The sequence below is a fragment of the Notechis scutatus genome, chromosome 4 (assembly GCF_049901735.1).
Source record: "Notechis scutatus isolate UNSWTSFEM ecotype Mainland chromosome 4, rNotScu1.2, whole genome shotgun sequence".
NCBI lineage: Eukaryota > Metazoa > Chordata > Lepidosauria > Squamata > Elapidae > Notechis > Notechis scutatus.
The window spans coordinates 20,977,253-21,001,287 of NC_142012.1; the positions used below are offsets into that span (position 1 = coordinate 20,977,253).

Genomic DNA, 24,035 nt, shown 5'->3' on the forward strand with positions numbered 1-24,035 from the left:
TGGCTGCCAATTGCTTACAAGGCACAACTGAAATGTTGGAAATATTAAAGTATATGAGACAATCTAGTTGATCTTGACTGAGCTCAGAAGCTGAGAAGGATTAGCCCTTCTGAATACTTGGATGGAATGTTGCTTGGAATGTCACAGCTGTTGGCTAGATGGGGAGTTAAGTCCCAGACAAATCGCTTCCATAACACTGCCAAGAAAAGGGGATGGTTGCAATCATAAACAGTCATGCTTATACTAGGAATGTTTTTCACATTTATTCACCTTTAAAGCTCTATATGGCTTGGACCTACTTTCTAAGGGTCTGCTATTCTGTCTCTGCAAACTTTTCTGATTGTTAAGTTCTACAGAAAAGGTCCTTTTGAAAGATGCCTAAGCTGCCAGAGGCTTATTTCTCTGGCACATTGTTGAAAGCCTTCATTGCTCTGGATTGTGTTGTACAGTTCCTCAGAAGATAGCAATAGCACTTAGACTTATATACTGCTTCACAGTGCTTTACAGCCCTCTCTAAGCAATTTACAGAGTCAGCCTATTGCCCCCAACAATCTTGGTCCTCATTTTACCCACCTCGGAAGGATGGAAGGCTGAGTCAACCTTGAGCTGGTGAGAATTAAAGTGCTGAACTGCTGGCAGCTGGAAGTCAGCAGAAGTAGCCTGTATTCTAACCACTGTGCCAGATAAATATTGGTCCTCCCTCTCAGTGTTTAGAAAAATACTGTAATGTAAAAATATATTGGTAGTTTTTCAGGTAGTACTCAACTATTCTTTCAACAACCGTTTGAAATTACAACGCCACTGAAAAAGTGATTTATGACCAGTCCTTGCACTTACAATCATTGCAGCATTCCCACACTCAGATGATCAAAATTTGGGCACTTGACAACCGGCAGGAGTTTACAATGATTGTAGCATCCTGGAGTCTTGCAAACTTCCCAGTTGGCTTTCGACAAACAAAGTCAATGGAGAAAATCGGATTCACTTTAACAATACCGTGGTTCATTTAACAATTGCAGTGAGTCACTTAACAAACATGGTAAGGTTTAAAAGTGGGTGTGACTCCCTTAACAAGTGCCTTGTTTTGCAACAGAAATTTTGGTCCCAGTTGTGGTTGAAAATCAAGGACGACTTGTATTGCATATTATTTGTAATACTACTTGTGCCTTTTTCTAATCTTAGTTTATTTTATTTTTATTTTATTGTTAACATTAGGCTTATTTTTCCTCCTTTCTCTCCCCCTTTCTTCCTTTTCTTTCTTTTCCCTAAGGTTTTGCATTATTTATGAAGCATCTGGTATTCTGTGATAAATATACTTTAAAGGGGGCTGCAGAGTAAATTTATCCAAGCAAACATGTACAGTAACATGTTCTCATCATTTTTATATATATTTTTATTCTAACAACAATAGTATAGATTTTAAACAAGGTGACTTTTATCTCCATATCTTGCTCAGTGTGAAGCAGAGGTGGTATTCAGCAGGTTCTGACCAGTTCTGGAGAACCGGTAGCAGAAATTTTGAGTAGTTCAGAGAACCGGCAAATACCACTTCTGACTGGAGATTTTACAGTATCCTTCCTCTGCTATGCTCGCCATACCATGGCCCACAGAACCGGTAGTAAAAACAATTGAATCCCACCACTGGTATGAAGGATTTGAAAACTCTACTCTCCAGTATGGAACAATCCTTCTGAGAAAGGTGAATAAATATTTCTAGAGATCAGGGAACAAGGTGGGTGGACAGATGGAGGGAACTGATATTAGAGACAGCTCGAAAAATATTCAATATTTTTGGAGGGAATGAAAGGACATAGTTATGTGTGTTTGTGTGTGTTTCGATGTTTTAAAAGTAGAGATGCCAGGGATTGATTTGAAATGAAGATTTTATTTTGGCACTTCTTACACAATACCCTAGAAAATCTGTAACAATGATTAAAACATTTCTGAGCACGTATACAAGGACCAAACACTCCTGGGAAAATTGGTTTGAGATATTTGTGGATTCCAGAACAGAATTTCTCAAATAAACATGACATTAAATGTCATAGAAATGCTAGAATCCCCAGACTGCTGTGAGCATTTATTTATCTTTATCATGCCATATTATTTTTTATAAATAACTCAAGGCAGCGAACATAGCCAATCCCTTTCCTCCTATTTTTCACACAGCAACAACCTTGTGAGTTGGGTTGGGCTGAGAGAGAGTGACTGACCCAAAGTCACCCAGGTGGCTTTCTGTAGGTAAGACTAGAACTCACATTCTCCCACATTCTAGCTTGGTGCAAAAACTGGCTCTCTATAGTTGGTTTCTTGCTTGGGTCTCATGCCATTGAACCATACAGGTTAAATTAAAGGTTCAATACCAACATCTTTTCCTCTCTATAAAATGTTATTATCCATACCATTGTATCCTAACTAAAAGGAGAACAAAGAGGCTGGATAAAATCTGAAGAGCTCCAGGGCTTCTAAAGGTAGAGATATCTGTAAGTTCTAGGCTAGTCCTTCAACCATAGTTCACCTGGGTGTCATCTGAAATAGACAGGAAATCCAGCATGTGCTACAATTAAAGCGTCGGACTGCAGTCATTTTCAGAGATTCACTAGGCCCAAGATCCGATTAGGTAACTTTTACCAGCTATTTAGTCCTAAAAGAGTGGTTGCAAAGCCAAAATGGAGTAATAGTGATGACTATTCTGTATATGCCTTGGGCATAATTGTGTAGAGAGTTGGCACCCACTCCTCTCCTAGAAGAATGAAATATTTTAGGAAATATTAAAAAGGCAGAATATTATATTTCCCTGGATGAGAAATGGAGAAACATATTTTTTTACAGGCAGGAATCAGACTGACTCTTAATAGCCCCCACCTTTCTTAAGAGCCCACAGCAGATGTCAGCACTTAAGAGATAAAGAGATAGGTAGCTCTATTCATAAGCAAATTCCCTACAGCAAGGTCTGAACAAAGGGAGGATTAGCCCTCAGCCACAATAGGAATTTCCCAGCAGGCTCCTTCTTCGCATCAGCCCAAACTTCAACCAAACTTAGCTCAGACAAATTCCTAGGATTTGTACACGGCCCCATGGGAGTAAGACAACAGCCAATAGAATACATGTTCTTGCACAGGAACAGGAAGCTCAAGTTCAAAGACCAACAGAAGTATAAAAAACCCTCACTCTCAACTCTATGTGGTCAACTGCCCAGAACCATGTGCTTGGTGGTTCTGCTTCATCAATAAATGGACCCTCTTTCCAATCAGTCTCCAATCTCCATTTTGTCCCCAGTGCCTTTCTCCCGGCTTGGAACTGGTCCTGGATAGGTTTTTTCCAGCAAGTGGAATATAAAAATTAAGAAACATAACAAAATTTTGCAACATTTTTTGCACAAGTTTCAACATTTCCTCAAAATAAAGGCCAGTTGGGAGCAATCTCAAATGTCCAATAGAAAAAAAAGTTATCAATTCAGAGAAACAACTGCAGCAGCATCTGTGGTATGTTTATGGAGAAAACAACTTTGTTTACCTCAAATAGTAGATCTCTGAAAAGAAGATAGAGATCCTGATTCCGGGTTCAGTTCCTACTTCTCAAGGAAGCAATTGGGATAGTTGCATGAAACTAGCCACATTGTAGACAGTATTGAGCTGGCTCACCCAATGATTTATGTGAGGCAAACCTTCTTTAATTACCCAATAATTTTCTTTCAAGGTGTATTCCCACCATAATTACTCAATGTGTGGGATGCAATCAACCTGAACCTTCAGCAGTTGTTTTTTAAAAAGATGTCAAGAACCTGGAAAACTATAATCAAGGATTATTGTGTTCTATGTATTTGGTCCACCCCCAAGAACAGATGTCCTTGCAGAAATGAGAAAATCACATTCTTTGTCTCATTGGTGTTAGACAAAGGATAGTAATAATAATGCCTTTTGCTGGAAAAGTCACTTTATTTATGTGCATGTACTAGTTACAACCAGATTTGTGTATGTATATGAACACTGCTGTTCTTACTAACTCAAACTTTAGAATGCTCGATTGACAAACAGACTTGCTATTATTTTTACCCTACAAAGAACAACCTGACTTCTGCCTTAAAGAAAGTAAGTATCTAAAACTTTATCCATTGATTAAGTTAAAGGAAAAGTGGGAAACAATTCAATTCTCATGAAACAACTGATAAATGAATGACTGCACATGTTACTTCTTATATGTGGTTCTAGACCAGGAGTGTCCAACTTTGGCAAGTTTAAGACTTGCAGACTTCAACTACCAGAATTCACTAGTCAACCATAAAGCCCAAGAGCCTTAAAGTTGTCAAGATTGGACACCCCTGATCTACACTGTTAAGAGCATTAGTTACTTAGACCTCAGGGTGATTTGTGGCCCTGATACCTGTTTGTGACCCCAAAGTTTCTTCTGATATGATTGCTGAACATAGCTTAGAGTTTCCAACATTTTAAGACAGGGAAAAAAAAACAAGTCCAAAATTATTGGACTTGGAAAAATATTATACCGAACTGAATTTATGTAAAAGTATGACATCCAGCCCCTCAATTCAGAAAAAAACCCCACCTTCTGCCATTGTTTCACTCTTTTTTCTCTTCATTGCTCCACCCACCCCAGCCTGCTTATTTCAATAAAAGCTAGGAATCTAAGACAGCAAACAATCAAGTAAGTCCTGCTCAGGGTGACAAGAATAGAGGTAGCATTTGGCTAAGCACACTATGTGGTTGGTCAAAATGAGTCTGAATGGTCATTGATGTCTCCCGAATGGATTGCTTTCCAATCGCTCACACAATTTTTCGCACAGGAGTCCAAAAAGTTTAGCCACCACTTTTCTAGGTTTTTTTTTAACGTGTATTCAATATAAATCAGGGGTGTCATACTCACATCATCACAGCAGTGTCATGTGACCATGTGATGTATCAGGACTTTTTCCCCCTTTGCTAAACTGAGAATGGGCATGGCCAGCATGTGACGCATCCGGCCCAAGGGAATTTGACAGCCCTGATATAAATGAATGGATATTAAAATTAGGGATTTTTTTTAAAAAACGGAGCTCCATCTACTGCTGGTTACAGGGTGATAGCCCCATGTAGCTTTTAAAGCAGAGCAGCTTTTAATCCAGCCATGCTGACTTAGGAATTCTGGGAGTTGAAGTCCAGAAGTCATAAAAAGGCCATAGTTCCCTACCCTGGTTTAAAGGCCAAATGTGCTCCTTGATCCTGAGAAAAGTTGTGTTTTCCCTTCCTTATGGCAATCCTGAATGGATTGCAGTTCCAGATTATGTGTGGTGATATATATGCCACTAATCACAATAACCTTGTAGTGATTGCACTGTTGCTCTGAGGCTTAGAGAAAAATTTGCTGGCTTAGAGGATGATGCAGGGTAGTTTAAAACACTTTAATTACTGTGAGGAGACAGCTGATGTAGAAGTCGATTCCATTCCTGAGATGGCTGGTACGAGATGTTTTCAAAATGTCAGGAAGAGACTATCATTGTCTTTGATTATTTCATTCCCCCAAAACAATCTGCTATCATTTGCTAGTCTTCAGGTACTATAGTTTTTGAAATCAGTGTTAACCTATAAAAGAAGTAAAGAAAATGCTGCCTGGATATCTTTCCAAAAGCAGTAGTCCAGGACATGGGACTTGGAATTCTCTCTATCTCTATCTATATCTATCTATCTATCTATCTATCTATCTATCTATCTATCTATCTATCTATCTATCTATCTATCTATCTATCTGTCTGTCTGTCTGTCTGTCTGTCTGTCTGTCTGTCTGTCTGTCTGTCTGTCTGTCTGTCTGTCTATCTATCTATCTATCTATCTATCTATCTATCTATCTATCTATCTATCTATCTATCTAAAAGTGAAAGACTGTCTTAGTTATGAATAACTGAGCTGAGTAACTTTGGACCTTTTACTCTCTATCAGCCCAACCTCTTTTTTTCTTTCTTCCTTACTTTATATTAGTTTGCATTTGTGTTTAACCTTCTTGTTTAAAAGTTTTAAATATACATAATACTTCAGACCAACTTCAGTCAAGCTCAAAACCAGGTTGACTACAAAACAGAGATTATGGTCGAGATTGAGTAAGAAAGAGGGGGGTATTTTTGGGTCACAAAAAGCAGTATGTATGGATAGGTCCCCCTGTTCATAGATCATTGCCTTATCCTGGCGAAGTAGCTTGTGCAGCTCAAAGTTAGGGCATCTGGTCCCATCACTTCCTTACAAATAGAAGGGAAGAAATGGAAGCAGTGACAGATTTTATTTACATGAATTCCAAGTTCATTGCAGAGGGTGATTGCAGTCATGAAATTAAAAGATGCTTGCTCCTTGGGAGGAAAGCTATGACAAACCTAACTAACATACCAAAAAGCAGAGATATTACCTTGCTGACAAAAGTTCATGTAATCAAAGCTATGGTTTTCCCAGTAGTAATGCATGGCTATGAGAGTTGGATCAGGGCTGGGATTCTACCAGTTTGGACTGGTTCTATAGAACTGGTTGTTATGATTCTGCACAGTTCGGAAAACCAGCAAATCATTCCTCTGGTTAGTCCTACCCCTCTCTGCCCACCCCTTTCCACCCCACCCAGTTTGTTCTTATTACACATGTGCAACATCAGGCGCATGCCTGACATTGCTCTTTAAGGTTCCCCCCCTCCCAACCATCAGCTGTTCCTATGTTCAGCTGTGCCGGGATTCCCCTTGTTGTCTTCTTCACCCATGAGGCTTCTCTGAGGCCCAGGAAGGCTCCATTTTTTGCATTCCTGGGCCCCAGGGAAACTTCCTGAGAGCAAAAACGTCCCCCAGGAGGCTTCCCTGAGGTCCAGAAGGCCCAGAAAACAGGGTGGGCTGCCAAAAAAAAAAACCCAAGCCATGCCCACTTTGCCACGCCCACAGAACCAGTTGTTAAAATTTTTGAATCCCACCTGAGTTGGACCGTAAGGAAGGCTTAACCCTGACCCCCCTTTTTCCAAATGCTGATGCTGAAGTGAAGCACAAATATTTTGACCATCAAATGAGAAGAGAAGAACCATTGGAAAAAGCCCTGATGTTGGGAAAGATTGAAGGCAAAAAGAGAAGGAGATGGCAGAGGATGAGATGGTTAGATGGTGTCACTGATACAATGCACATGAATTTGGGCCAACATCAGGAGACAATGGAGGACAGTGGAGTCTGGTGTGCTATGGTTCATCAGGTTATGAAGAGTCAGACACATCTTAGCAACTGAACAACAACATTGAGAAGTCCTATAATTGCAAAGCATTTTTTCAATTTTGATTAAAGCAACTGGAATTGCTGGGAGTAAATAGATCAGTGACAGAATCATCCATGTTTTTCTCTCAAAACAAAGACGTTGTAGCATTATTTGGAAATAGAAGTTATGATACTCTTTCTAATAGTACCATCTATAGGATGCAATCAGTGGTGGGATTCAATTTTTTTTACTACCAATTCTATGAGAGCGTGGTTTGCTAGAAATGGTCCAAACCAGCAGCACCCCACCACTGGATGCAATAGTTGTTAGCTTTGTGCAACAGCATTATTTATAAATATACAGTATATTAGGCCTCATGTTTTATGACTTGAATAATAATAATAATATTTAGACAAGCAGTAAAAGCAGTATTTGTGTGCTTTTCTGCATAATGTTTTTAGCATACAAGGAACTTGGCTGAAAGTTTGTAGATAAAACTATAGGGATAACTTCCAAATATATGCAAATGGTCACATTTGCAAATGGTTTTTAAGAACTATTTGTGAGGTACTTAATGCTTACTAAGCCAAAAAGTGATAGAAAGTGAGGATTTCGAGTACAACTGTTTTTTTTAATTTAGAAGGTATTCTAAAATCAATAGGCTTAACCTTCTAATAATGACAAGAGTGTTGATGTCTTAATCAGTGAAGATTTTGAATCCAGATCTATAATTCCACACTGGAAGATAGATAGAAATTGAGATATCCAAAGGTGTCTGGTTATTTGTTGATGCTTGATGCTGAATCAGTTTGGCACAACTTTCCCCAAGAGTATATCTGAAATGTCTGGAGAAAAGCTAAGTACTATTATGCAATGGAAAGAATACTTTTTCAGAGCTCTTGGGTTAGTTGATTTTTTTTTGCAGATGAATTAATTAAAGCAAAAGAAGGTAAGAAAGGATATTTTAAGCTTAATAGTTCTTTAATATAAAGAAAACTTTGCAAGAGAGTTATTTAATAACACCAGGATTCAAAGTATCATATTTGACTAAACATTGCAATACCTTACCTTGTGAAATACAGGTGAACCCAACTTTCCTTGCTTTTAATAAGCAAGTTTAACTGGTAGTGCTACCATTAGCCTGTGGCCCACAGCTTTCCTTGAGTGATCAACAAAGTCAATTAGATGTTATTATTTTAATTTATTTATTTTTATTGTATTACATTTCCAACTGCTACACGAGTATAGAGTAAAGTCTAGAGTACATGTAAATTGAGCCAGTTATAAATGTCAATAAATAAAATATACATAAATAGACAAGTGATAATTATTATGCTATAAAGTAGTGATGTTATATGAAATTATTCGCATTGCTTGCTTTTTCCTTCTAATTGTTTCTCTCAATTTTCATGGATACCTAGGAAACTCTAAAAACTTAAGTCTTCCATGATCCTGTAATGGTTGAGCTATGAATATTTATGTCAAGATTTCCAAGCATAATAAATCCAGATGTATTGGATTGCAACTATTACAGGCATCATGGCCAAAGGTGTTAGTTGAAGAGTCATCATTTTTCCCAGTCACAAAATGCAGACTAAAAAGAAAAGTGGAGGAAAAGAAAGAGCTACAATAAATTATAAGAGAGAGAGTATGTGTTTTTACTGCCTTTCTGGCCTATCTTATAGTTTGAATGTACATTTTATTGGCATGATTTATTTCTATATATAGAAGTTTACATATGAACTTAGTTCAAGTTTTCTTTTCTTCGTGTCTTCCAAATATGTTGGTTTTATTTGCTATAATCCTCTGTTGATCACTGTACACTTGCTGGAGATTAGGTTTTAAGTAGAAATCTAAACATCAGAGGGTTCTAGGCTGGAGAACACAGCTATAATATTTTTAAAAATTCCTCTTTTCTTGGCAATATGAAACAGAGACCCATTGAAATCCAGAAACCGCATGTTTAATTGCTGGCCTTGTAATACAGCAGTTAGGATAATAAAGAATGCCAGTATCAACTTAGTCTTTGATGATAGATAATGTTTTCAAGACTGCAGGCTTTTCAAAGCCATGGTTACCACCTACGGCAATGATTAGTAATCAAGGCAGAAATTGTAATTTATGTTGAATGTATCATACAGTATGTCAATGTAGTATACATGAATCAGAATATAAAAGAATTATAAAATATATGACGAACGGTTGCAGGAACTGGGCATGGCTAGTCTAAGGAAAAGAAAGACTAGAAGTGACATGGTAGCAGTATCCCAGTATTTGAGGGGCTGCCACAAAGAAAAGGGAGTCAACTTATTTTCCAAAGCACCAGAAAGCAAGACAAAAAACAATGGATGGAAACTGGTCAAGGAGAGAAGTAACAAGGAAATAAGGGAAACTTCCTGATAGTGAGAACAATTTACTAGCGGAATAGCTTGCCTTCCAAAGCTGCAGGTGCTTCATCACTGGAGGTCTTTAAGAAAAGACTGGACAGCCAGTTGTCACAAATCACATAGGGTCTCCTGCTTGAGCAAAGGGTTGGACTAAAAGACCTCCAAGATCTATTCTGATTGTATTTGCATAGGTTTCCTGAATAGCAGAATGTTCTATGGTCTTTGCTGTACTCCCAATAGGAAGAACTTATTGTAGAAAGTTCACCTCTTGAATTCTATGTAGAAGCTGACTAGACTGGTGACATTGATGACACTAATAGTGATAAAATATATACTTCACCTCAAGAAAATGGTATGCATGGAATAGAATGTCTTCCTCTAGAAAGATTGGGAAGTGGAAACACGTAAAGAACTTTACAACCTCTCAATTAGAAAGATTTACACGTTCTCTTCCTTTTCTTTCCTATATTATTTAAAGTCATCACATTTAATACAATTTTCAGGTTGTTGCTTCACTGAAGAATCCGGAACTGCATGTAATAGGAGAAATATTTTTCTGGAATTCTTTGAGGAATTAAGTTTAGTCTACTGGTAGCCCTCACCTTACGTCCATTTGTTTAGTGACCAAACTTACAATGGCACAGAAAAAAAAGTGATTTATGACCTTTGTTCATACTCACAATCATTGCAGGATCACCATGGTCATGTGATCAAAGTTCAGATGCTTGGCAACCAACCTGTATTTATGATGGTTGTGGTATTTCAGGCAGGGGTGGGCTTCAAATAATTTAGCAACCAGTTCTCTGCCCAGTTGCTGGGTGGGCATGGCCTAGTCGGCTTCCTGCACCACCCTGGGAGCAAAAACGGGCCACAGGGCAGCCATTTTTGCCTTCCTGAGCTCTGGAGGCTTTCCTTGAGCCTCTGGGAGAGCAAAAATGGCCTCCTCAGGCTCCAGAGGCTCTCTGGAAGCCAGAAATGGGCCATTCCCAGCCTTCCAGAGCTTCCAGGAGGCCCATTTTTCACCCTCCCCAAGCCTCCACATGGACACTGCACTTACCTGTGATCCAAAATGGGCTGCATGGGGACTCCTGGGAGGGGAGGGGCAGAGCAGGCAGGGCCAGTCAGTCACTGGAACTACCGGTTTGCTGAACCAGATGTTAAATTAATATCTGGTTCACCCAAACCAGTGTGAACTGGTAGCAGCCTACTCCTGATTTCAGGGTCATGTGATGACCTTTTGTGACTTTCTGACAAGCAATGTCCATGGGGAAGTCAGGTTCACTTAATAGCTGTGTTACTAACTTCACAAGAGAAGTGCTTCATTTAATGACTGTGGCATGATAGGTCATAAAATTGGGGCAAAACTGATTTAACAAGGGTCTTACATAGCAACAGAAATTTTGGGCTCAATTGTGTTATAAGTTGGTGATTACCTGTGTTACTGTAACAGCTGGATTTGGTACCAAGAAAAGACAAGCTGTCTAAATACTTATACAAGGTTTTATTCTATTTTGTTTTTATAGTTGATATTTATGTACTAACACAATTCACTCAAATTTTGCTGGTAAAAGTACAAAGGTTCCTACTCCAATTTCATTTACATTTTCATTTTTTGGAACAGTTTTTAACAATACGATATAATCTCCTCCCCACTTCTTAAATCACCATCCTGTTTAAGGATGAAATAATTCTCTTCTTTTGATTCATTCACTGATCCTCTGAGTGGATTGGGATCTCAGAATTTCAAAAATTAACACACACTGCGATACGTCCAGAGAAGGAAGATGGAAATTGTGAGAAGCCTACAGAACATGAGGAAAAATGGAAGGACTTTGGCATGGTTTGCTCAGAAAAGAGGCAATTAAGAGGAAACATGATAGCTATCTTAACATATTTGAAAGCCTGTCACATAGATGTCTGAGGAAATATATGTTCTTTTGCTTCATTCTGATGCCTGATACAACAGGTTCAAATTATACAAAAAGGGATTTTGGCTAAATATTAGAACTCTCTAGCAGTACAAGCTGTTTAACTATACCAACTGAAATAGATGTGTCCATTCTTCATTAGAGGTTTTAAAGATAGACTGAACTGCAATTTAATGTTGAATTTCTAGCATCACTAGATTGAATGGGATGACCTCCCAATTATTTAAAGCCTGCCACATCTTTCAGCAACTTATTTGCGTCTTAGCCATGTTAATTAAGCACAAATGTCTCTTTGATAAAACATTGCAGAAAAACACATTTTTTTTCTTCCTGACAAATTATATTTTTGCATCCTTAATAAAAGCACCCAGAAAAGGAATTTTAACATAATTGTTTGCTTATTACATTTATAGCAAACACAGCTTTTGACCATGTGCAGGATTTGTTTCTTTTAAAAAGAGAACACAATTCTCCAGGGGAAAATGCTTGATAAAGATTGACATGGTGATGATTTCTAGAATCTTTTCTGAACATTGTGCTTATGCAATGTAGTCATGGTAGCAGAAGGTGGTATCATGAATTTTGTTATTCTGAAATTATTATTTCCCTTTTTGAATATTTGGAATTAAGGAACATTAGAAATTCGTTAAAAAAAAAAATAGTCCCCAGACCTGCCATTTGAAGTAGAAATCCAGTAGATTAAGGAAACCAAGCACAAGAGATTCCCATGTATTTTATTGAAGAGATATACAAACTATACATTCCTCCTTCTTTCCTAGGTTCAGGTTGCATTGCAATGATTTTTACCTTGTAAAAGTGTTCTTCCCACCACTTCACAAAAAAGATTGCAGAGCTACATATAATGGTTTAAAAGACATAATAGTAATGTTGGCCTATCAGGAAAAAAACCCAGGAATCCACATTATGGTAATAATACTTCTGATATTATCAAATGATGTAGGAGAAGTTGCAGAAATCATCAAGGTAAGATGTTACAAGAAGCAGAGAACAAGTAAAAAAAAACACAGTAAAAGATGTCCTAGTATAGTAGCTGAAACTCTGAATATGTTGCATCTGCCGCTCGCAAATAGTTATGTCGACACCTCCAATCTTAAGTCCAAATCTGAGTTGTAGACATCATGGAGACAAATTCTTATCTTTTTGTGCGAGAAGTTTTGGAGTGTCTAGCTTCTTCCCATTCCTTGTTCCTTCCCATTCCTTGTTCCTTCCCATTCCTTGTTTCTTCCCCATTCCTTGTTTTTTGTCACATTTTAGTGGTGAGATTCATTTTTTTTTTTTTACTACCGGTGAAAAATGTGGGCGTGGCTTGGTGGGCATGGTGCCTTGGTGGGCATGGCTTGGTGGGCATGGCAGGGGAAGGATACTGCAAAATCTCCATTCCCTCCCCACTCCTGAGGGAAGGTTGCTGCAAAATCCCATTCCCTCCCCACCCCACTAACCTGCTTTCCAGTTCCATTCTCCTGTGCAGGGCAGGAACTCAGGAGGCATAGAATAGATGGGGGCAGGGCCAGTCAGAGGGGGTATTTGCTGATTCTCTGAACTACTCAAAATTTCCGCTACCGGTTTTCCAGAACTGGTTAGAACCTGCTGAATACCACCTCTGGTTTTGCTTTAGAAAGACTTCTGGAAGACCTAAATGAGGTGGACATTTTTGTACCAGTTTAGTTAGTCTTAATAAGGGGATTAATCACTTTTGGATACAATAATTTGAATCTTTGCTTTGCATTGAAATGGGAGAGAGGGAATCTACTGTATTTACAGAAGGAAAGACTCAAGTTAGTATCTAGCTCTTATTGTAAACAGGTATGGCCACAAAATATAATATTTAATATTGTGGTAATTATTGAAAAAACATAAACAATTATATTTACAGGCAGAATATATTTTTATGTACAAAACTACAGTGTCAGAATTGGCAAATGTCAAGTGCATTTTTATATAGTTTTACATTATGCAATTTTTTGTCTGCCTTACATACATGGAAAGCAATAAATAGGTCTTGTAGAGCAATGGACTGAAAGACAGAAAGAGAGAGAAAAACTACAAAATTCTTTTTAGAGGTAAACAGCAGGCATGTAAAAAAAAAACCATGACAACATGGCAAAATTGCAGAGAAATGAAAATGAATAGTTTTTTTCAGTGATGCATAGATGCTCTTGACTCACATCAAGAAAATCCAACTTTGTTCGATCGTTTCTGGAATGAAACAGGAATTCTTCACATCTAAAATGAAGAAAAGTTTTGAAGTAGTTTGTATTACAAGATTATTTTGGCTTTATTAATTAGGCTGGTTTTTAGAGTGCAAAAACTACAATAATTTGCATTATTTGTCTATAATTTCAAAACTGTTTGAGAATATTAATTAGGACACAATTAATTGCTTGGAACGGTGATACTGTTTCATTTGGGATTAAGGAACATTTAAGGAACCTTACATCTTTCAAATGACAGATTCCCTCAGGCTAATCTTGCAGAGGCCCTACATCTGCCAAAGGAAACCAATGGAAATTTCTAGAAGAAGGATTTAGAAATATCCCTTTTTCCTAATTGTCATTGCCCTCTGTCTGCCTATCTATCTGCCTATCTATTCATCTGTCTTTCTGTCTGTCCATCTGTCTGTCTGTCTATCCATCCATCTATCCATCCATCATCTATCTATCTATCTATCTATCTATCTATCTATCTATCTATCTATCTATCTATCTATCTATCTATCTATCTATCTATCTATCTATCTATCTATCTATCTATCTATCTATCTATCTATCCTCTCATCCATCCACCCATCTCTTTGTTGAGGTCTTTTGAAATGATCCCTCTGCCAGGTCATCCATCTCTGAATTATAGCATTCCTCTGAATTATAGCATCTATCTTATGGAGTTAATACAAAACTCTTTATAGTTCACTGTTTTGTCAGGGGCATCCTCTCTGCAGAGAACATCATATTTTCATGTCATATTTCTTTTTCTAAATGACCTTTGCATAATTACAGTAGCCCATCTCCAAGGCTACCCAGATGCTATCCATGACTGACACTAAGAATCTGTTCTGTTTTGGATTTTCTGAACTGCAAGCAGAGTCCTCTAAGGTATTTATCCACTTGCCTTCTCTGCTTTGGGAACGCATAACAATATTTGCTCCAAACTTTTAAGCTACACACAGAAAAGGTTATCTGCCTTTTTTCAACAAAAAACTATTGACTTCCACTGAAAATGAGAAATATTCATTTAGCGTTTAGCAGATAGAAATAAAATCTTGAGCATACACATTTATTGCCTTGGCATGAGGAGGAATCATTATGTTGCCGAGTTTTATTCCTTCCCTGAGAAGTCTGCTCTGCTAAGAAAAATGAAAATATACATCATTTCAGTAAAGGTCCAGATACAGTCACATAGGAGTTTTCTGCCTTAGCCATAGGCCACTGCAGTCGGTGAAAAAGAGCTAAATAAATTAAATGTATTTTTTTAAAAAAGAAAAAAAGGACGGCCTACATATTAATCTAGCAGATCCACAAAGTGCAACTGAGTAATAAGAACAGGTACTCATTTAAGATTGTAAAGAAAAAAACAAACACCTAAATTCTTTTGCTTAAATATAGAAATGTTCGACATCGCTACTCAGGATAGATCTACTCTGGGATATATCCCACCAGTTTGATGACTCCCAACCCAGAAGCAACTTAATCCCAATTCAAAGGGAACCCATTGAAATCACTCTTCTAAGCCCATTGGGAAGTACTGCAGTCTTTAGGCTGCCGTCTGAGAACCAATGGGAGTACTCACATTGGTTTGAAGGATTCCAAAGGTAATGACATGCCTAAAGGCAAGTCATAGGAGGAAAGGGTCAAGAAACTGAACATGCCTAGCCCAGAAGGAAAATAAAGATTAATGGGGAACAGCAGTGGTTTAAAATACGCAGGAGATGAAAAACAGAATACAAACATCATGCTAAAATATAATTATGCAAAATTCTAAAAGCTTTCAAAAACCACTAAGCATCATTGATCAGGTGAATCATAATTAGCGAATACAGAATGTACACTCCATAATGAACTGGATTATTAACAGGGGATGTGGAAGGGGCTTGCAGATTTTTTCTCTTTCTTAATATGGGCTTCTAAAATCAAACAAGGGAAAGTAGACTGGAGAATAGATTGTAGTTAAGGGGCCACTGTGTATATACAGTAGCCTTCTCAGACAGAAGTCCCTCTCCTCCATACTCTGACTTTAACTTTTGGAATTCAGAACAATGGACATCAAACTGTTAAAACCAAAGTTAACACCTGAAGAGTTGCTCTTCATCGTGAAGATGACTTTGCTAATTAAATCCAAGTTCTTTTGGACCAAAGAGCAACTATTTTAGTCAAAGCAGAAATAATCCTCAGCTATGGTGAAAGCTATCTTATTTTCCTGTTAACATGTCACATCTGATCCCACCGGACTAAAATTTTGTTGCCCATCTTTCTTGCATTTCTGTTTCATAAAACAGCTGTTCCCTGGGAGCTCAGTTTTGACATCTGAAGAAGGGAGGCTCATTTCCTTCAGAAAAGTTCAATAAAAGATAAATGTGATTACATGTATAAAAAATAATCTCAGGGGAGATTTGGAGACTAGAGAGTTTCTTCTTCTTCTTCTTGGGCTTTTAAAAAACTGAATATTTCACAAGATCAGAAAGGGCACAGTGGATTTCATGCTTATGGAAATGTGTGAACTGAAAGTGCATTAAAATTTTGAAAAGCCAGCTGCAAAAAGTGTATTAAATATGAATCGAATTAACTAGTGTGAGAGGGAAGAGAAAAAAAAGTAATGTTCCTTAAAGTGCCAATGGCTCAAATGTCTTCCAAATATAGTATGCATACAACACGGTTCAGTAATGGTTTTATTGAGCATTTGCTCAGCAGAAGAAAACTTTATAGTCAGATTGGAAAATTTGGAAGCCTTCTGAGGCCCTGAAACTCTCTTTTCCATTTATTACTTTTTTTTTAAATGTCAATGTTATCTTTCTTTTATGCCAAGTCTGAAAACATTATGTCTAATAACAGTTTGATAATTTCATACTTGTGATTTTCAAACTCTGTTTTCTCAAATCAAGTGTGCCAAGACATATACATACACATACACATACACATATGCACACACACATACACACACACACACACACACACACACACACACATATATATATATATATATATATATATATATTCTTAAGTTTTTGCGGGTATTTATATGTATGTTATTCAGCTTTGTTCTGGTATTTTCCCACGTCATTATAGTTGTGCTTTTAAAGTTGTCGCAACGTTTCGGCAGAATCTCATCTGCCATCATCAGATGAGATTCTGCCGAAATGTTGCTACATTTTCTTCCCCAAACCCCAAAAATTTTCTTCCCCAAACCCGAAAAACTTTAACCTTAGACTGTCTACTATTGACCTCACCCCTTTCCTAAGAGGTCTGTAGGGGGCGTGCATAAGCGCACTATCGTGCCTACCGTCCCTGTCCTATTGTTTCTCTTATTCTTTTATTTTTCTTATATGTACCCATTTCATGTATTCACAACTATGTATACACTTATACTTATTATCTTGTAAACAATTGGCAAATCAAATAAATAAAATAAATAAATAACTTTAAAAGCACAACTATAATGACGTGGGAAAATACCCGAACAAAGCTAAATACCATACATGTAAGTACCCGTGAAAACTTAAGAAAATATATATATATATATATAGTCTCCAAATCTCCACTGGTTTTTTTCTTATACATGTAATCACATTTACCTTATATATACAAGAGTGAGTGTGTGTGTGTGTGTGTGTGTGTGTGTGTGTGTGTGTGTATGTATGTATATATAAGAGCTTATTTATAAATGAAAAACCTCTAATGACAAACTATGGGTGATATAAATGGTTTAGAACAGGGATGTGAAACTTGATTTCATTTAGGGCCACATCAAAGTTGTATTTGACCTGGGGGGATGGGCATGGCCAGAGTAGGCATGGCCAGGTCAACATCACTCATTTTGGGGGCAATTGTGGTGGCCAAGTGCTAAGGCAGAACTTCCCTCAGACCGTCCCTCACTCTCATTATAATCTCATTATAAATGGGGCCTGAGAGGCCCATGGCCAAAAATGGGGCCAGTCCTTTGCTCTTTACAGGGTGGTCTCGCAGGCCAGATCCGGCCCATGGACCTTGAGTTTTATACCCCTGGTTTAGAAGAAGGTCCCAATCATTTCTTTTGCTGTACTGTTTTCCAGAAAATAGTTAAAACTTACATGAGAGGCATAATCATATCCAAAGGTGGAGGGGGGGGGGAAACCAAGTATTCTGAACAAGCAGCCAAAGCAACTTTTCTTTCATATCATTTTGTCCATGCATTTTTCATTTAAAGAAGCCTTCTTCAGTGTTGTTGAGATTGATCTTAACATATTGTTAGGGCTGTGTGGTGTTTTGTTTTTTTTAAGAATTGGAAGAAGTGTGTTAGCTCTTGTATGAGCAGAGCACCTTTAATAATATTCAATAAAGTACCCCAACTTGATTCAGAACATTAAAAACATCAATTGGTCCTTCTCATTTACATTAAGGATCTGGTTCTTCAAAGCAGTGGCATCCTTTATTCCACACTTTGGAAAAAGCCCCAAACTAATTGGGCTGATTTAATGAATAACAGACATATGCTAGTCTCACACAAGGTTCAATCTTTTTCAAGCAGGCGTAGCCTTTCTTCTAAATACAGGCTTAATAATCTGTTTAACTCTGACTGAATGCTTAAAAGCTTCATCTTACTTCTCAATCTGACCAGTAATAAATAAGCATGACTTACCTGAGTCTGAAGAAGTTGTCTTAACAGAAATGAGTTTCACATTCTCTTTATCCGATGGGGCTCTGTTGGGAGGTGTTGTATGATTGACAAATGTCTCATGAAGGCAAAGGATACATGATAGGGAAGTGGATATAGGATGATACAGGACAGAAGAACTGATAGACTGTTGGCTAGATGGAGCTTTTCCTGCCTGGCTTTGCTTCTTATCCTTACATTTTGTTTACTCTCATTCCTTTTATAGGAGGCTGAACTACCAAGGGTGATTTACTTCAGCTTTGGTGATGGAATATAGATCGTTCTCAACTGATGAGTATTCATTTAATGACCATTCAAAACTATAGCATAAAAGTGGCTCAGGACAAGTCCTTGCACTTATGACTGTTGTAGTGTCCCTGTGATCAAAATTTGTGTACTTGGCAACTGCATGCGTTTATGCCATTTACAAACGTATCAGGGAGCTTCCATCAGGCTAAGTCAATGGGGAAAGCCAGATTCGCATGAGTTACTTAATGACCATGGAATAAAGGTCACAAAATCAGGTGTGACTTGCTTAATGACTGCATCACTTAGCAATGGAGATTCCCATCCCAAGTACCCAATTCTGGTTGGGTACTTGGCAAGAAAGCTGAGGACTGCCTATACATCCTTTATCATGTCTAATAGCTGCCGGCCAATTCAAAGAATCCAAGTGAGCCAGATGGATACTGAGCTGTGCAAATGGCTTGGCAATTCGGGAGGAACAATGAAGCCACTGCGGCTGAGCGGCTGCAATTTCATACTATTGCCCGTTGCCCCATTCTGTGTAAAATAAGAAATGCAGGTAAGCTGCCATAGGAATGGGCAATTCCACCAATGCTTCTTTCAGATTCAAATTTTCATAGATATGTTCGATTTGGTCCTTCTCTACTTCAGTTCATGTCCAATTTACTGAACTTGGGAGTTCTTGTGTATTTTGATGCATTTTTCTTTAACACAAATAATTTTCACAATGTAAGTCAGATTGTACACTGTTTCCATGTATATTTGATTGGAGTCTTTTTTTCCAATGTATTTTTCAAAATAATGAGAAATTGTATTAGAAAATGTGAGTCTGCATATTAGTTGAAAAAAGTGAAATTAGCTTTGTTTTCATTCAAACATGTATTAAGTCAATTTCTCCTTTTTCCTGCTAGAAAATACAGGGATGTCTTGTTCTCTCTGTCACCTTGCTTGTCCTTCCTGGAGTGAATGTTTCAGGAAATTTGTTTTTTTTTCCTTTGTGGGCAATTGATTACATTTCTGTGCTGGACTGGAAGAACAAATAGCCTTTCCTACCTTCACCTAGCAAAGAATCCTAAACCTGGCTTCTATCCCAGGAATATTTTTTAGAAAAACCAAATTCCTATTTCCATGGCCAGCATAAAAAGACAGAGGATTATATCTTGCTCCCAATGGGAAGTAGGAGAGGAACAGTGATCTGTTCCAACACAGATTTATTGAGAAGAACCATTTAATTCAGAGAAATGTGACTGAATTCATTTGAAAAACATTAGATTGCTACCTGACCGGAGGAGTTTTGGAAAGCCTTAGCAACTTGCATCTGATTTTCCCAAATATAAATAATGACAATAGAACATGGTAATAGTTGCACACTTTCTTTGTCAAAATTACATAAAACTGCAGCTCTATATTATCTAAACTGGACAGGGCTGGGAAATGGGGGTAAAACCCAAACCTAGTTGAAAGCAAAGCCAAGCCAAATATATTCATTACCTCATTTGGAGAATATAGTTTTAAAAGATTGCCTTGAAGATTTTCCAGAGGTAAATGAATGAGCTTGAAGAGGATTTACAAAATGGTACAATTGTTTTTACAGATGTCAGTTTGGTATGTGGGTCAACAGTAAAGGCCATGCTGAAACATTCAAAGACATCTACCTGGATTAGTAAATCAACAGTTTAATTAAAACAAGTAGCCTTAGGTCTGTGCAAATTTGAATTTTTGGATCAGTAACCAAACAAAGAAAGAGTCTGGACAAGATAAAAATTGTTACAGAAATGGAAATGCTTTCTAAAGGTCAGGGTGAAATGGTATAATACATGAGTTCAGATGGTCTGCAGACTACTTTATAAGCACTAAACATCTTTGGCGAATTACCAAAGAGTCATGCCCTGGTTGAAAGGCTGTTTTTAAGACAATGAAGAAAACATTTGTCTCAACTTCTCTCATCCTGAAATTTTAGAGTCCAAATAATGGCATGGTGGTAACTACAGATAATACCTGTGCTGAGTGCTCAGCCAGTAATATAATTTAGGCAGCTTACTGGTATAACTAAAGTTGTAGAGAGGGATTCCTTGAAAAATCTATTTATCTGTGGCTTGAGAAATGTGATAGTTTTTCTGAACTCTTTCAATGGCAAAGTGTGGAGACAAATTCTCCAGCATTTTCTCACAGATGGGGGTGAATACCAACATAGGGAGTGATGGAATTGTCTCATCTCTTCTTATTTATTAAATTTATGTATCATCCATTTCAAAGCAACTCTGGGTGACTTCTTTAGCTGCAAATAATAGTAATAACCTGTTCTTTGTATGCTGAAAACTGTGGTTGTCTTATTTATTTACTTATTTATTTTTATCCCACCTTTATTATTTCTACAAATAACTCAAGGTAGTGAGCTTCCTCTTCCCATTTCTCCCACAACAACCCTGTGTGGTATTAGATACACACACAGAATAAAACATTTGGATAACCTTCCACAAAGTTGCATTTTCTGAAGGTTGTGTGTTTGTGGGGGAGTTTAAAGTTTTTAAGGAAATGTTATTGCTGCACCAAGTAGAATAGTGACTATGAGTGCAGCTTGGTCACACACTGAGAATCAAAGTACACATGAGAGAGATTGTAGCTGACTTGAAACTCCACAGAGTATCTGCCTGCAAGTTATGTAACTTTAATTCCCATGCTCTACCTTTTCACTCTCCAAATTACATTCATCTGGAAGAAATGGGACTTGACTGTTGAAAGGGTAATGTAGACGGCTATAAGGTCAGGTGAACAACACCACTCTTTTAAAAACTGGGTTGTTAAAGAAACTGTAACCTAACATGTTTAATGTGTTTTAACATAAATGAGCAAAATGGATGGAAGAAAAGGGAAAAAACTTACTGTTCAGTTCCATTCTCTTGCCTCTCTGGAAGGAATTTAAATTCACATTATCTTTCTAGTCCACCATGATAAGTCACATCATCTTTCTACATTTCTAATTCAACACGATATGTCAGAGAACTATTTCTTTTATGTATTGGGATTTTTGTCCTTCTTATAAAGAAACTCTTGAAATACAAAAACTGACTGTAGTCTAAAAGCAATAATAATTTTCAAAGGTTTTATACATGAAATTTCCAAAGCAATTTGAATCTAGTTATATTTTATTCCAAGAAGATTTAGAACTGATTCCAATTGTTTAATTCTGGTCCAGTTGTTTTTAACAGTTGTTCTTATAAATGATATCAGCAACTGAAATCTAATCTGTGAAGCATGTGAGACACATAGCAATATTTAGTAACAGATGCTTCTGTTCAATTTCTATATCTTTATAAGAAAGTTTTTCTCGCAGATTTCTTAAGAGTAGGTTGGATGGGCCATGAGGATGTCCACTTAAGAGTTTGTAGGTTGAACTTTAGCTTTAGGGTTCTAGATCTTCTTTCACTTTCAGAAGCACTTTAAGAGAAATCAGGTTAGGTTTCTAGCAAATAAAACTTCAGACTAATAGACAGGAAAGGGCCTTTCACATCATTAAATCCAACTTCCTCCTCTATGCAGAATAAAGGATCCCCAACAGAAGGTTATCCAGCATGTCATGGAACCCATTGTCCTATGTCTTATATTCTGCAACAATTAAGAACAGTTTTTATCTTCCACATGATAATCTCTCAAATATTTAAAGAGATCTTCTTTCTTATGGCTAAATATTGTTAGCACCTATAGTTTTAAGTTTATGTTTCCTTGATCATTCTTCTTACCATCTCTGAATCTGTTCCATGAATGAATTGTATCTTAAAAGCAGAATATAGAATAGAATTCTTTATTGGCCAAGTGTGATTGGGCACACAAGGAATTTGTCTTTGGCCCATATGCAGAACTGCCTGCCTACTTGTAATGGGATCCCACCAAAATAGAACCAAGTAGAAAGAATTATATTTCACAAAATCAGAAAACTATTTTTTTTAAAAGCAGCCACTAAAACTTGTGGATTTGTTTTCAGTTGACATCTAAAATACTTTCTCAACACAATGCAAAGCCAGATACCCTCATCCTATGTCTGTATGTTTCATTATGTCATATGCATTTTAATTTTTACAGAATACATACACACCTGGCGTTGTCTTCAAGCACATTCGGTACAAAGCCATTAAAAGGAATACGATGACACTTATTACTATTAGGGCAATGACAACTGGCAAAATTATACCTGTATGTAACAAAAGTATTTATTTATTTCATACACTTTATGACACCTGCACATCTTAAGAATATATGTATAAAATATGACAATCTTTCCCAACCACCTTTGATACCTTCTTTGAGAATTCTTGAAAAACTTTGTTCTGTTACTACCATAAGGACAAAGCCAGATGGATGACTTTGAGTTAGTCATTTTCTCTCAGCCCTAGGAAGGAAGCAATGCAAACCACTTCTGAAATCTTGATAAGGAAACTGGATGGACTTGTCCATGCAGTCTCCAGGAGTCAGCACTGACTTAAAAAATCAATTTGTTAGGCTTTCCTTTCTTATATTTCAGCATAACCACTAGGTGGCAGGCAAAGAGCCTTAATGAAAGGGGGGGGATCTGTTTTCCCCTCCCACTCAAAAGTCTCTGCAGTAAATAGCACTATCTTGACCCAGAATTTAAGATCAAGGTAGTTTCCCCCCATCTGTATGAATCAGAAGAACAAATTACAAATGGGAGTGTATATCGCTTCGTCAGCATAATACTAGTTTCTGCAAATATGTTTAAGAGAGTGGATACTGTACACCAAGGTTGTCAAACTCACGGCCTGTGGGCCAAATGCTTCATGCTGGTCACGCCCATGCCTGGTTTAGCAAAGGGGGAAAAAGTTGCACTATGTCACGTGATAATGCCATGAGAACATGAGTTTGACACCCCGCTATACATGGTTTCTCCCTCTCCCTTCCTCCCCACTCTCTCTCCCTCTCCCTCTCCCCATTGTTGAATACAGGTATTCTTCGACTTACAACCACAATTGAGCCCCCAAATTTTTGTTGTTAAATGAGAAATTTGTTAAGTGAGTTTGGCCCCATTTTACAACCTTTCTTGCCACAGTTGTTAAGTGAATCACTGTAGTTGATAAATTAGTAACCTGGTTGTTAAGTGAATCTGGCCTTCCCATTCACTTTGCTTGTGAGAAGGTGATCACACAACCTCGGGACGCAACAATGGTCATAAATATGAACCAGTTGCCAAGCCTCTGAATTCTGATCCCATGATCATGGGTCAAATACAAAGGTCAAAACTGTGAAAAACGGTCATAAGTCACATTTTTAGGGTTGTTGTAACTTTGAACGGTCAGTAAATGAATTGTTGTAAGTTGAGGACTACCTGTATGGATTTTAAGTGCCCCATTACTTTCTAGCAGCTGATATGCTTTGGGGTACCAAGCTATTAGGACCATAGA

General features: G+C 37.5%; 1 protein-coding gene across 5 annotated transcripts in view; it reads right to left on the minus strand.

The window, feature by feature from the left end:
• Window positions 1-12,232: 12,232 nt before the first annotated feature.
• EMCN (endomucin) overlaps window positions 12,233-24,035 on the minus strand; it is a 50,388-nt gene continuing 38,585 nt past the window's right edge. For 2 of the 5 annotated variants that reach the window (XM_026672693.2, XM_087962903.1), the window contains 6 exons: window positions 22,715-22,810; window positions 21,505-21,529; window positions 18,361-18,422; window positions 15,319-15,397; window positions 14,802-14,875; window positions 12,233-13,758 (listed from right to left, as the gene is read on the minus strand). In XM_026672693.2, coding sequence (XP_026528478.1) covers window positions 14,848-14,875; window positions 15,319-15,397; window positions 18,361-18,422; window positions 21,505-21,529; window positions 22,715-22,810 — 290 coding nt within the window. In that variant the 3' untranslated portion in view covers window positions 12,233-13,758; window positions 14,802-14,847. The remainder of the gene's footprint in view (window positions 13,759-14,801; window positions 14,876-15,318; window positions 15,398-18,360; window positions 18,423-21,504; window positions 21,530-22,714; window positions 22,811-24,035) is intronic. The other 3 variants (XM_026672694.2, XM_026672697.2, XM_026672695.2) reach the window with 3 other exon arrangements.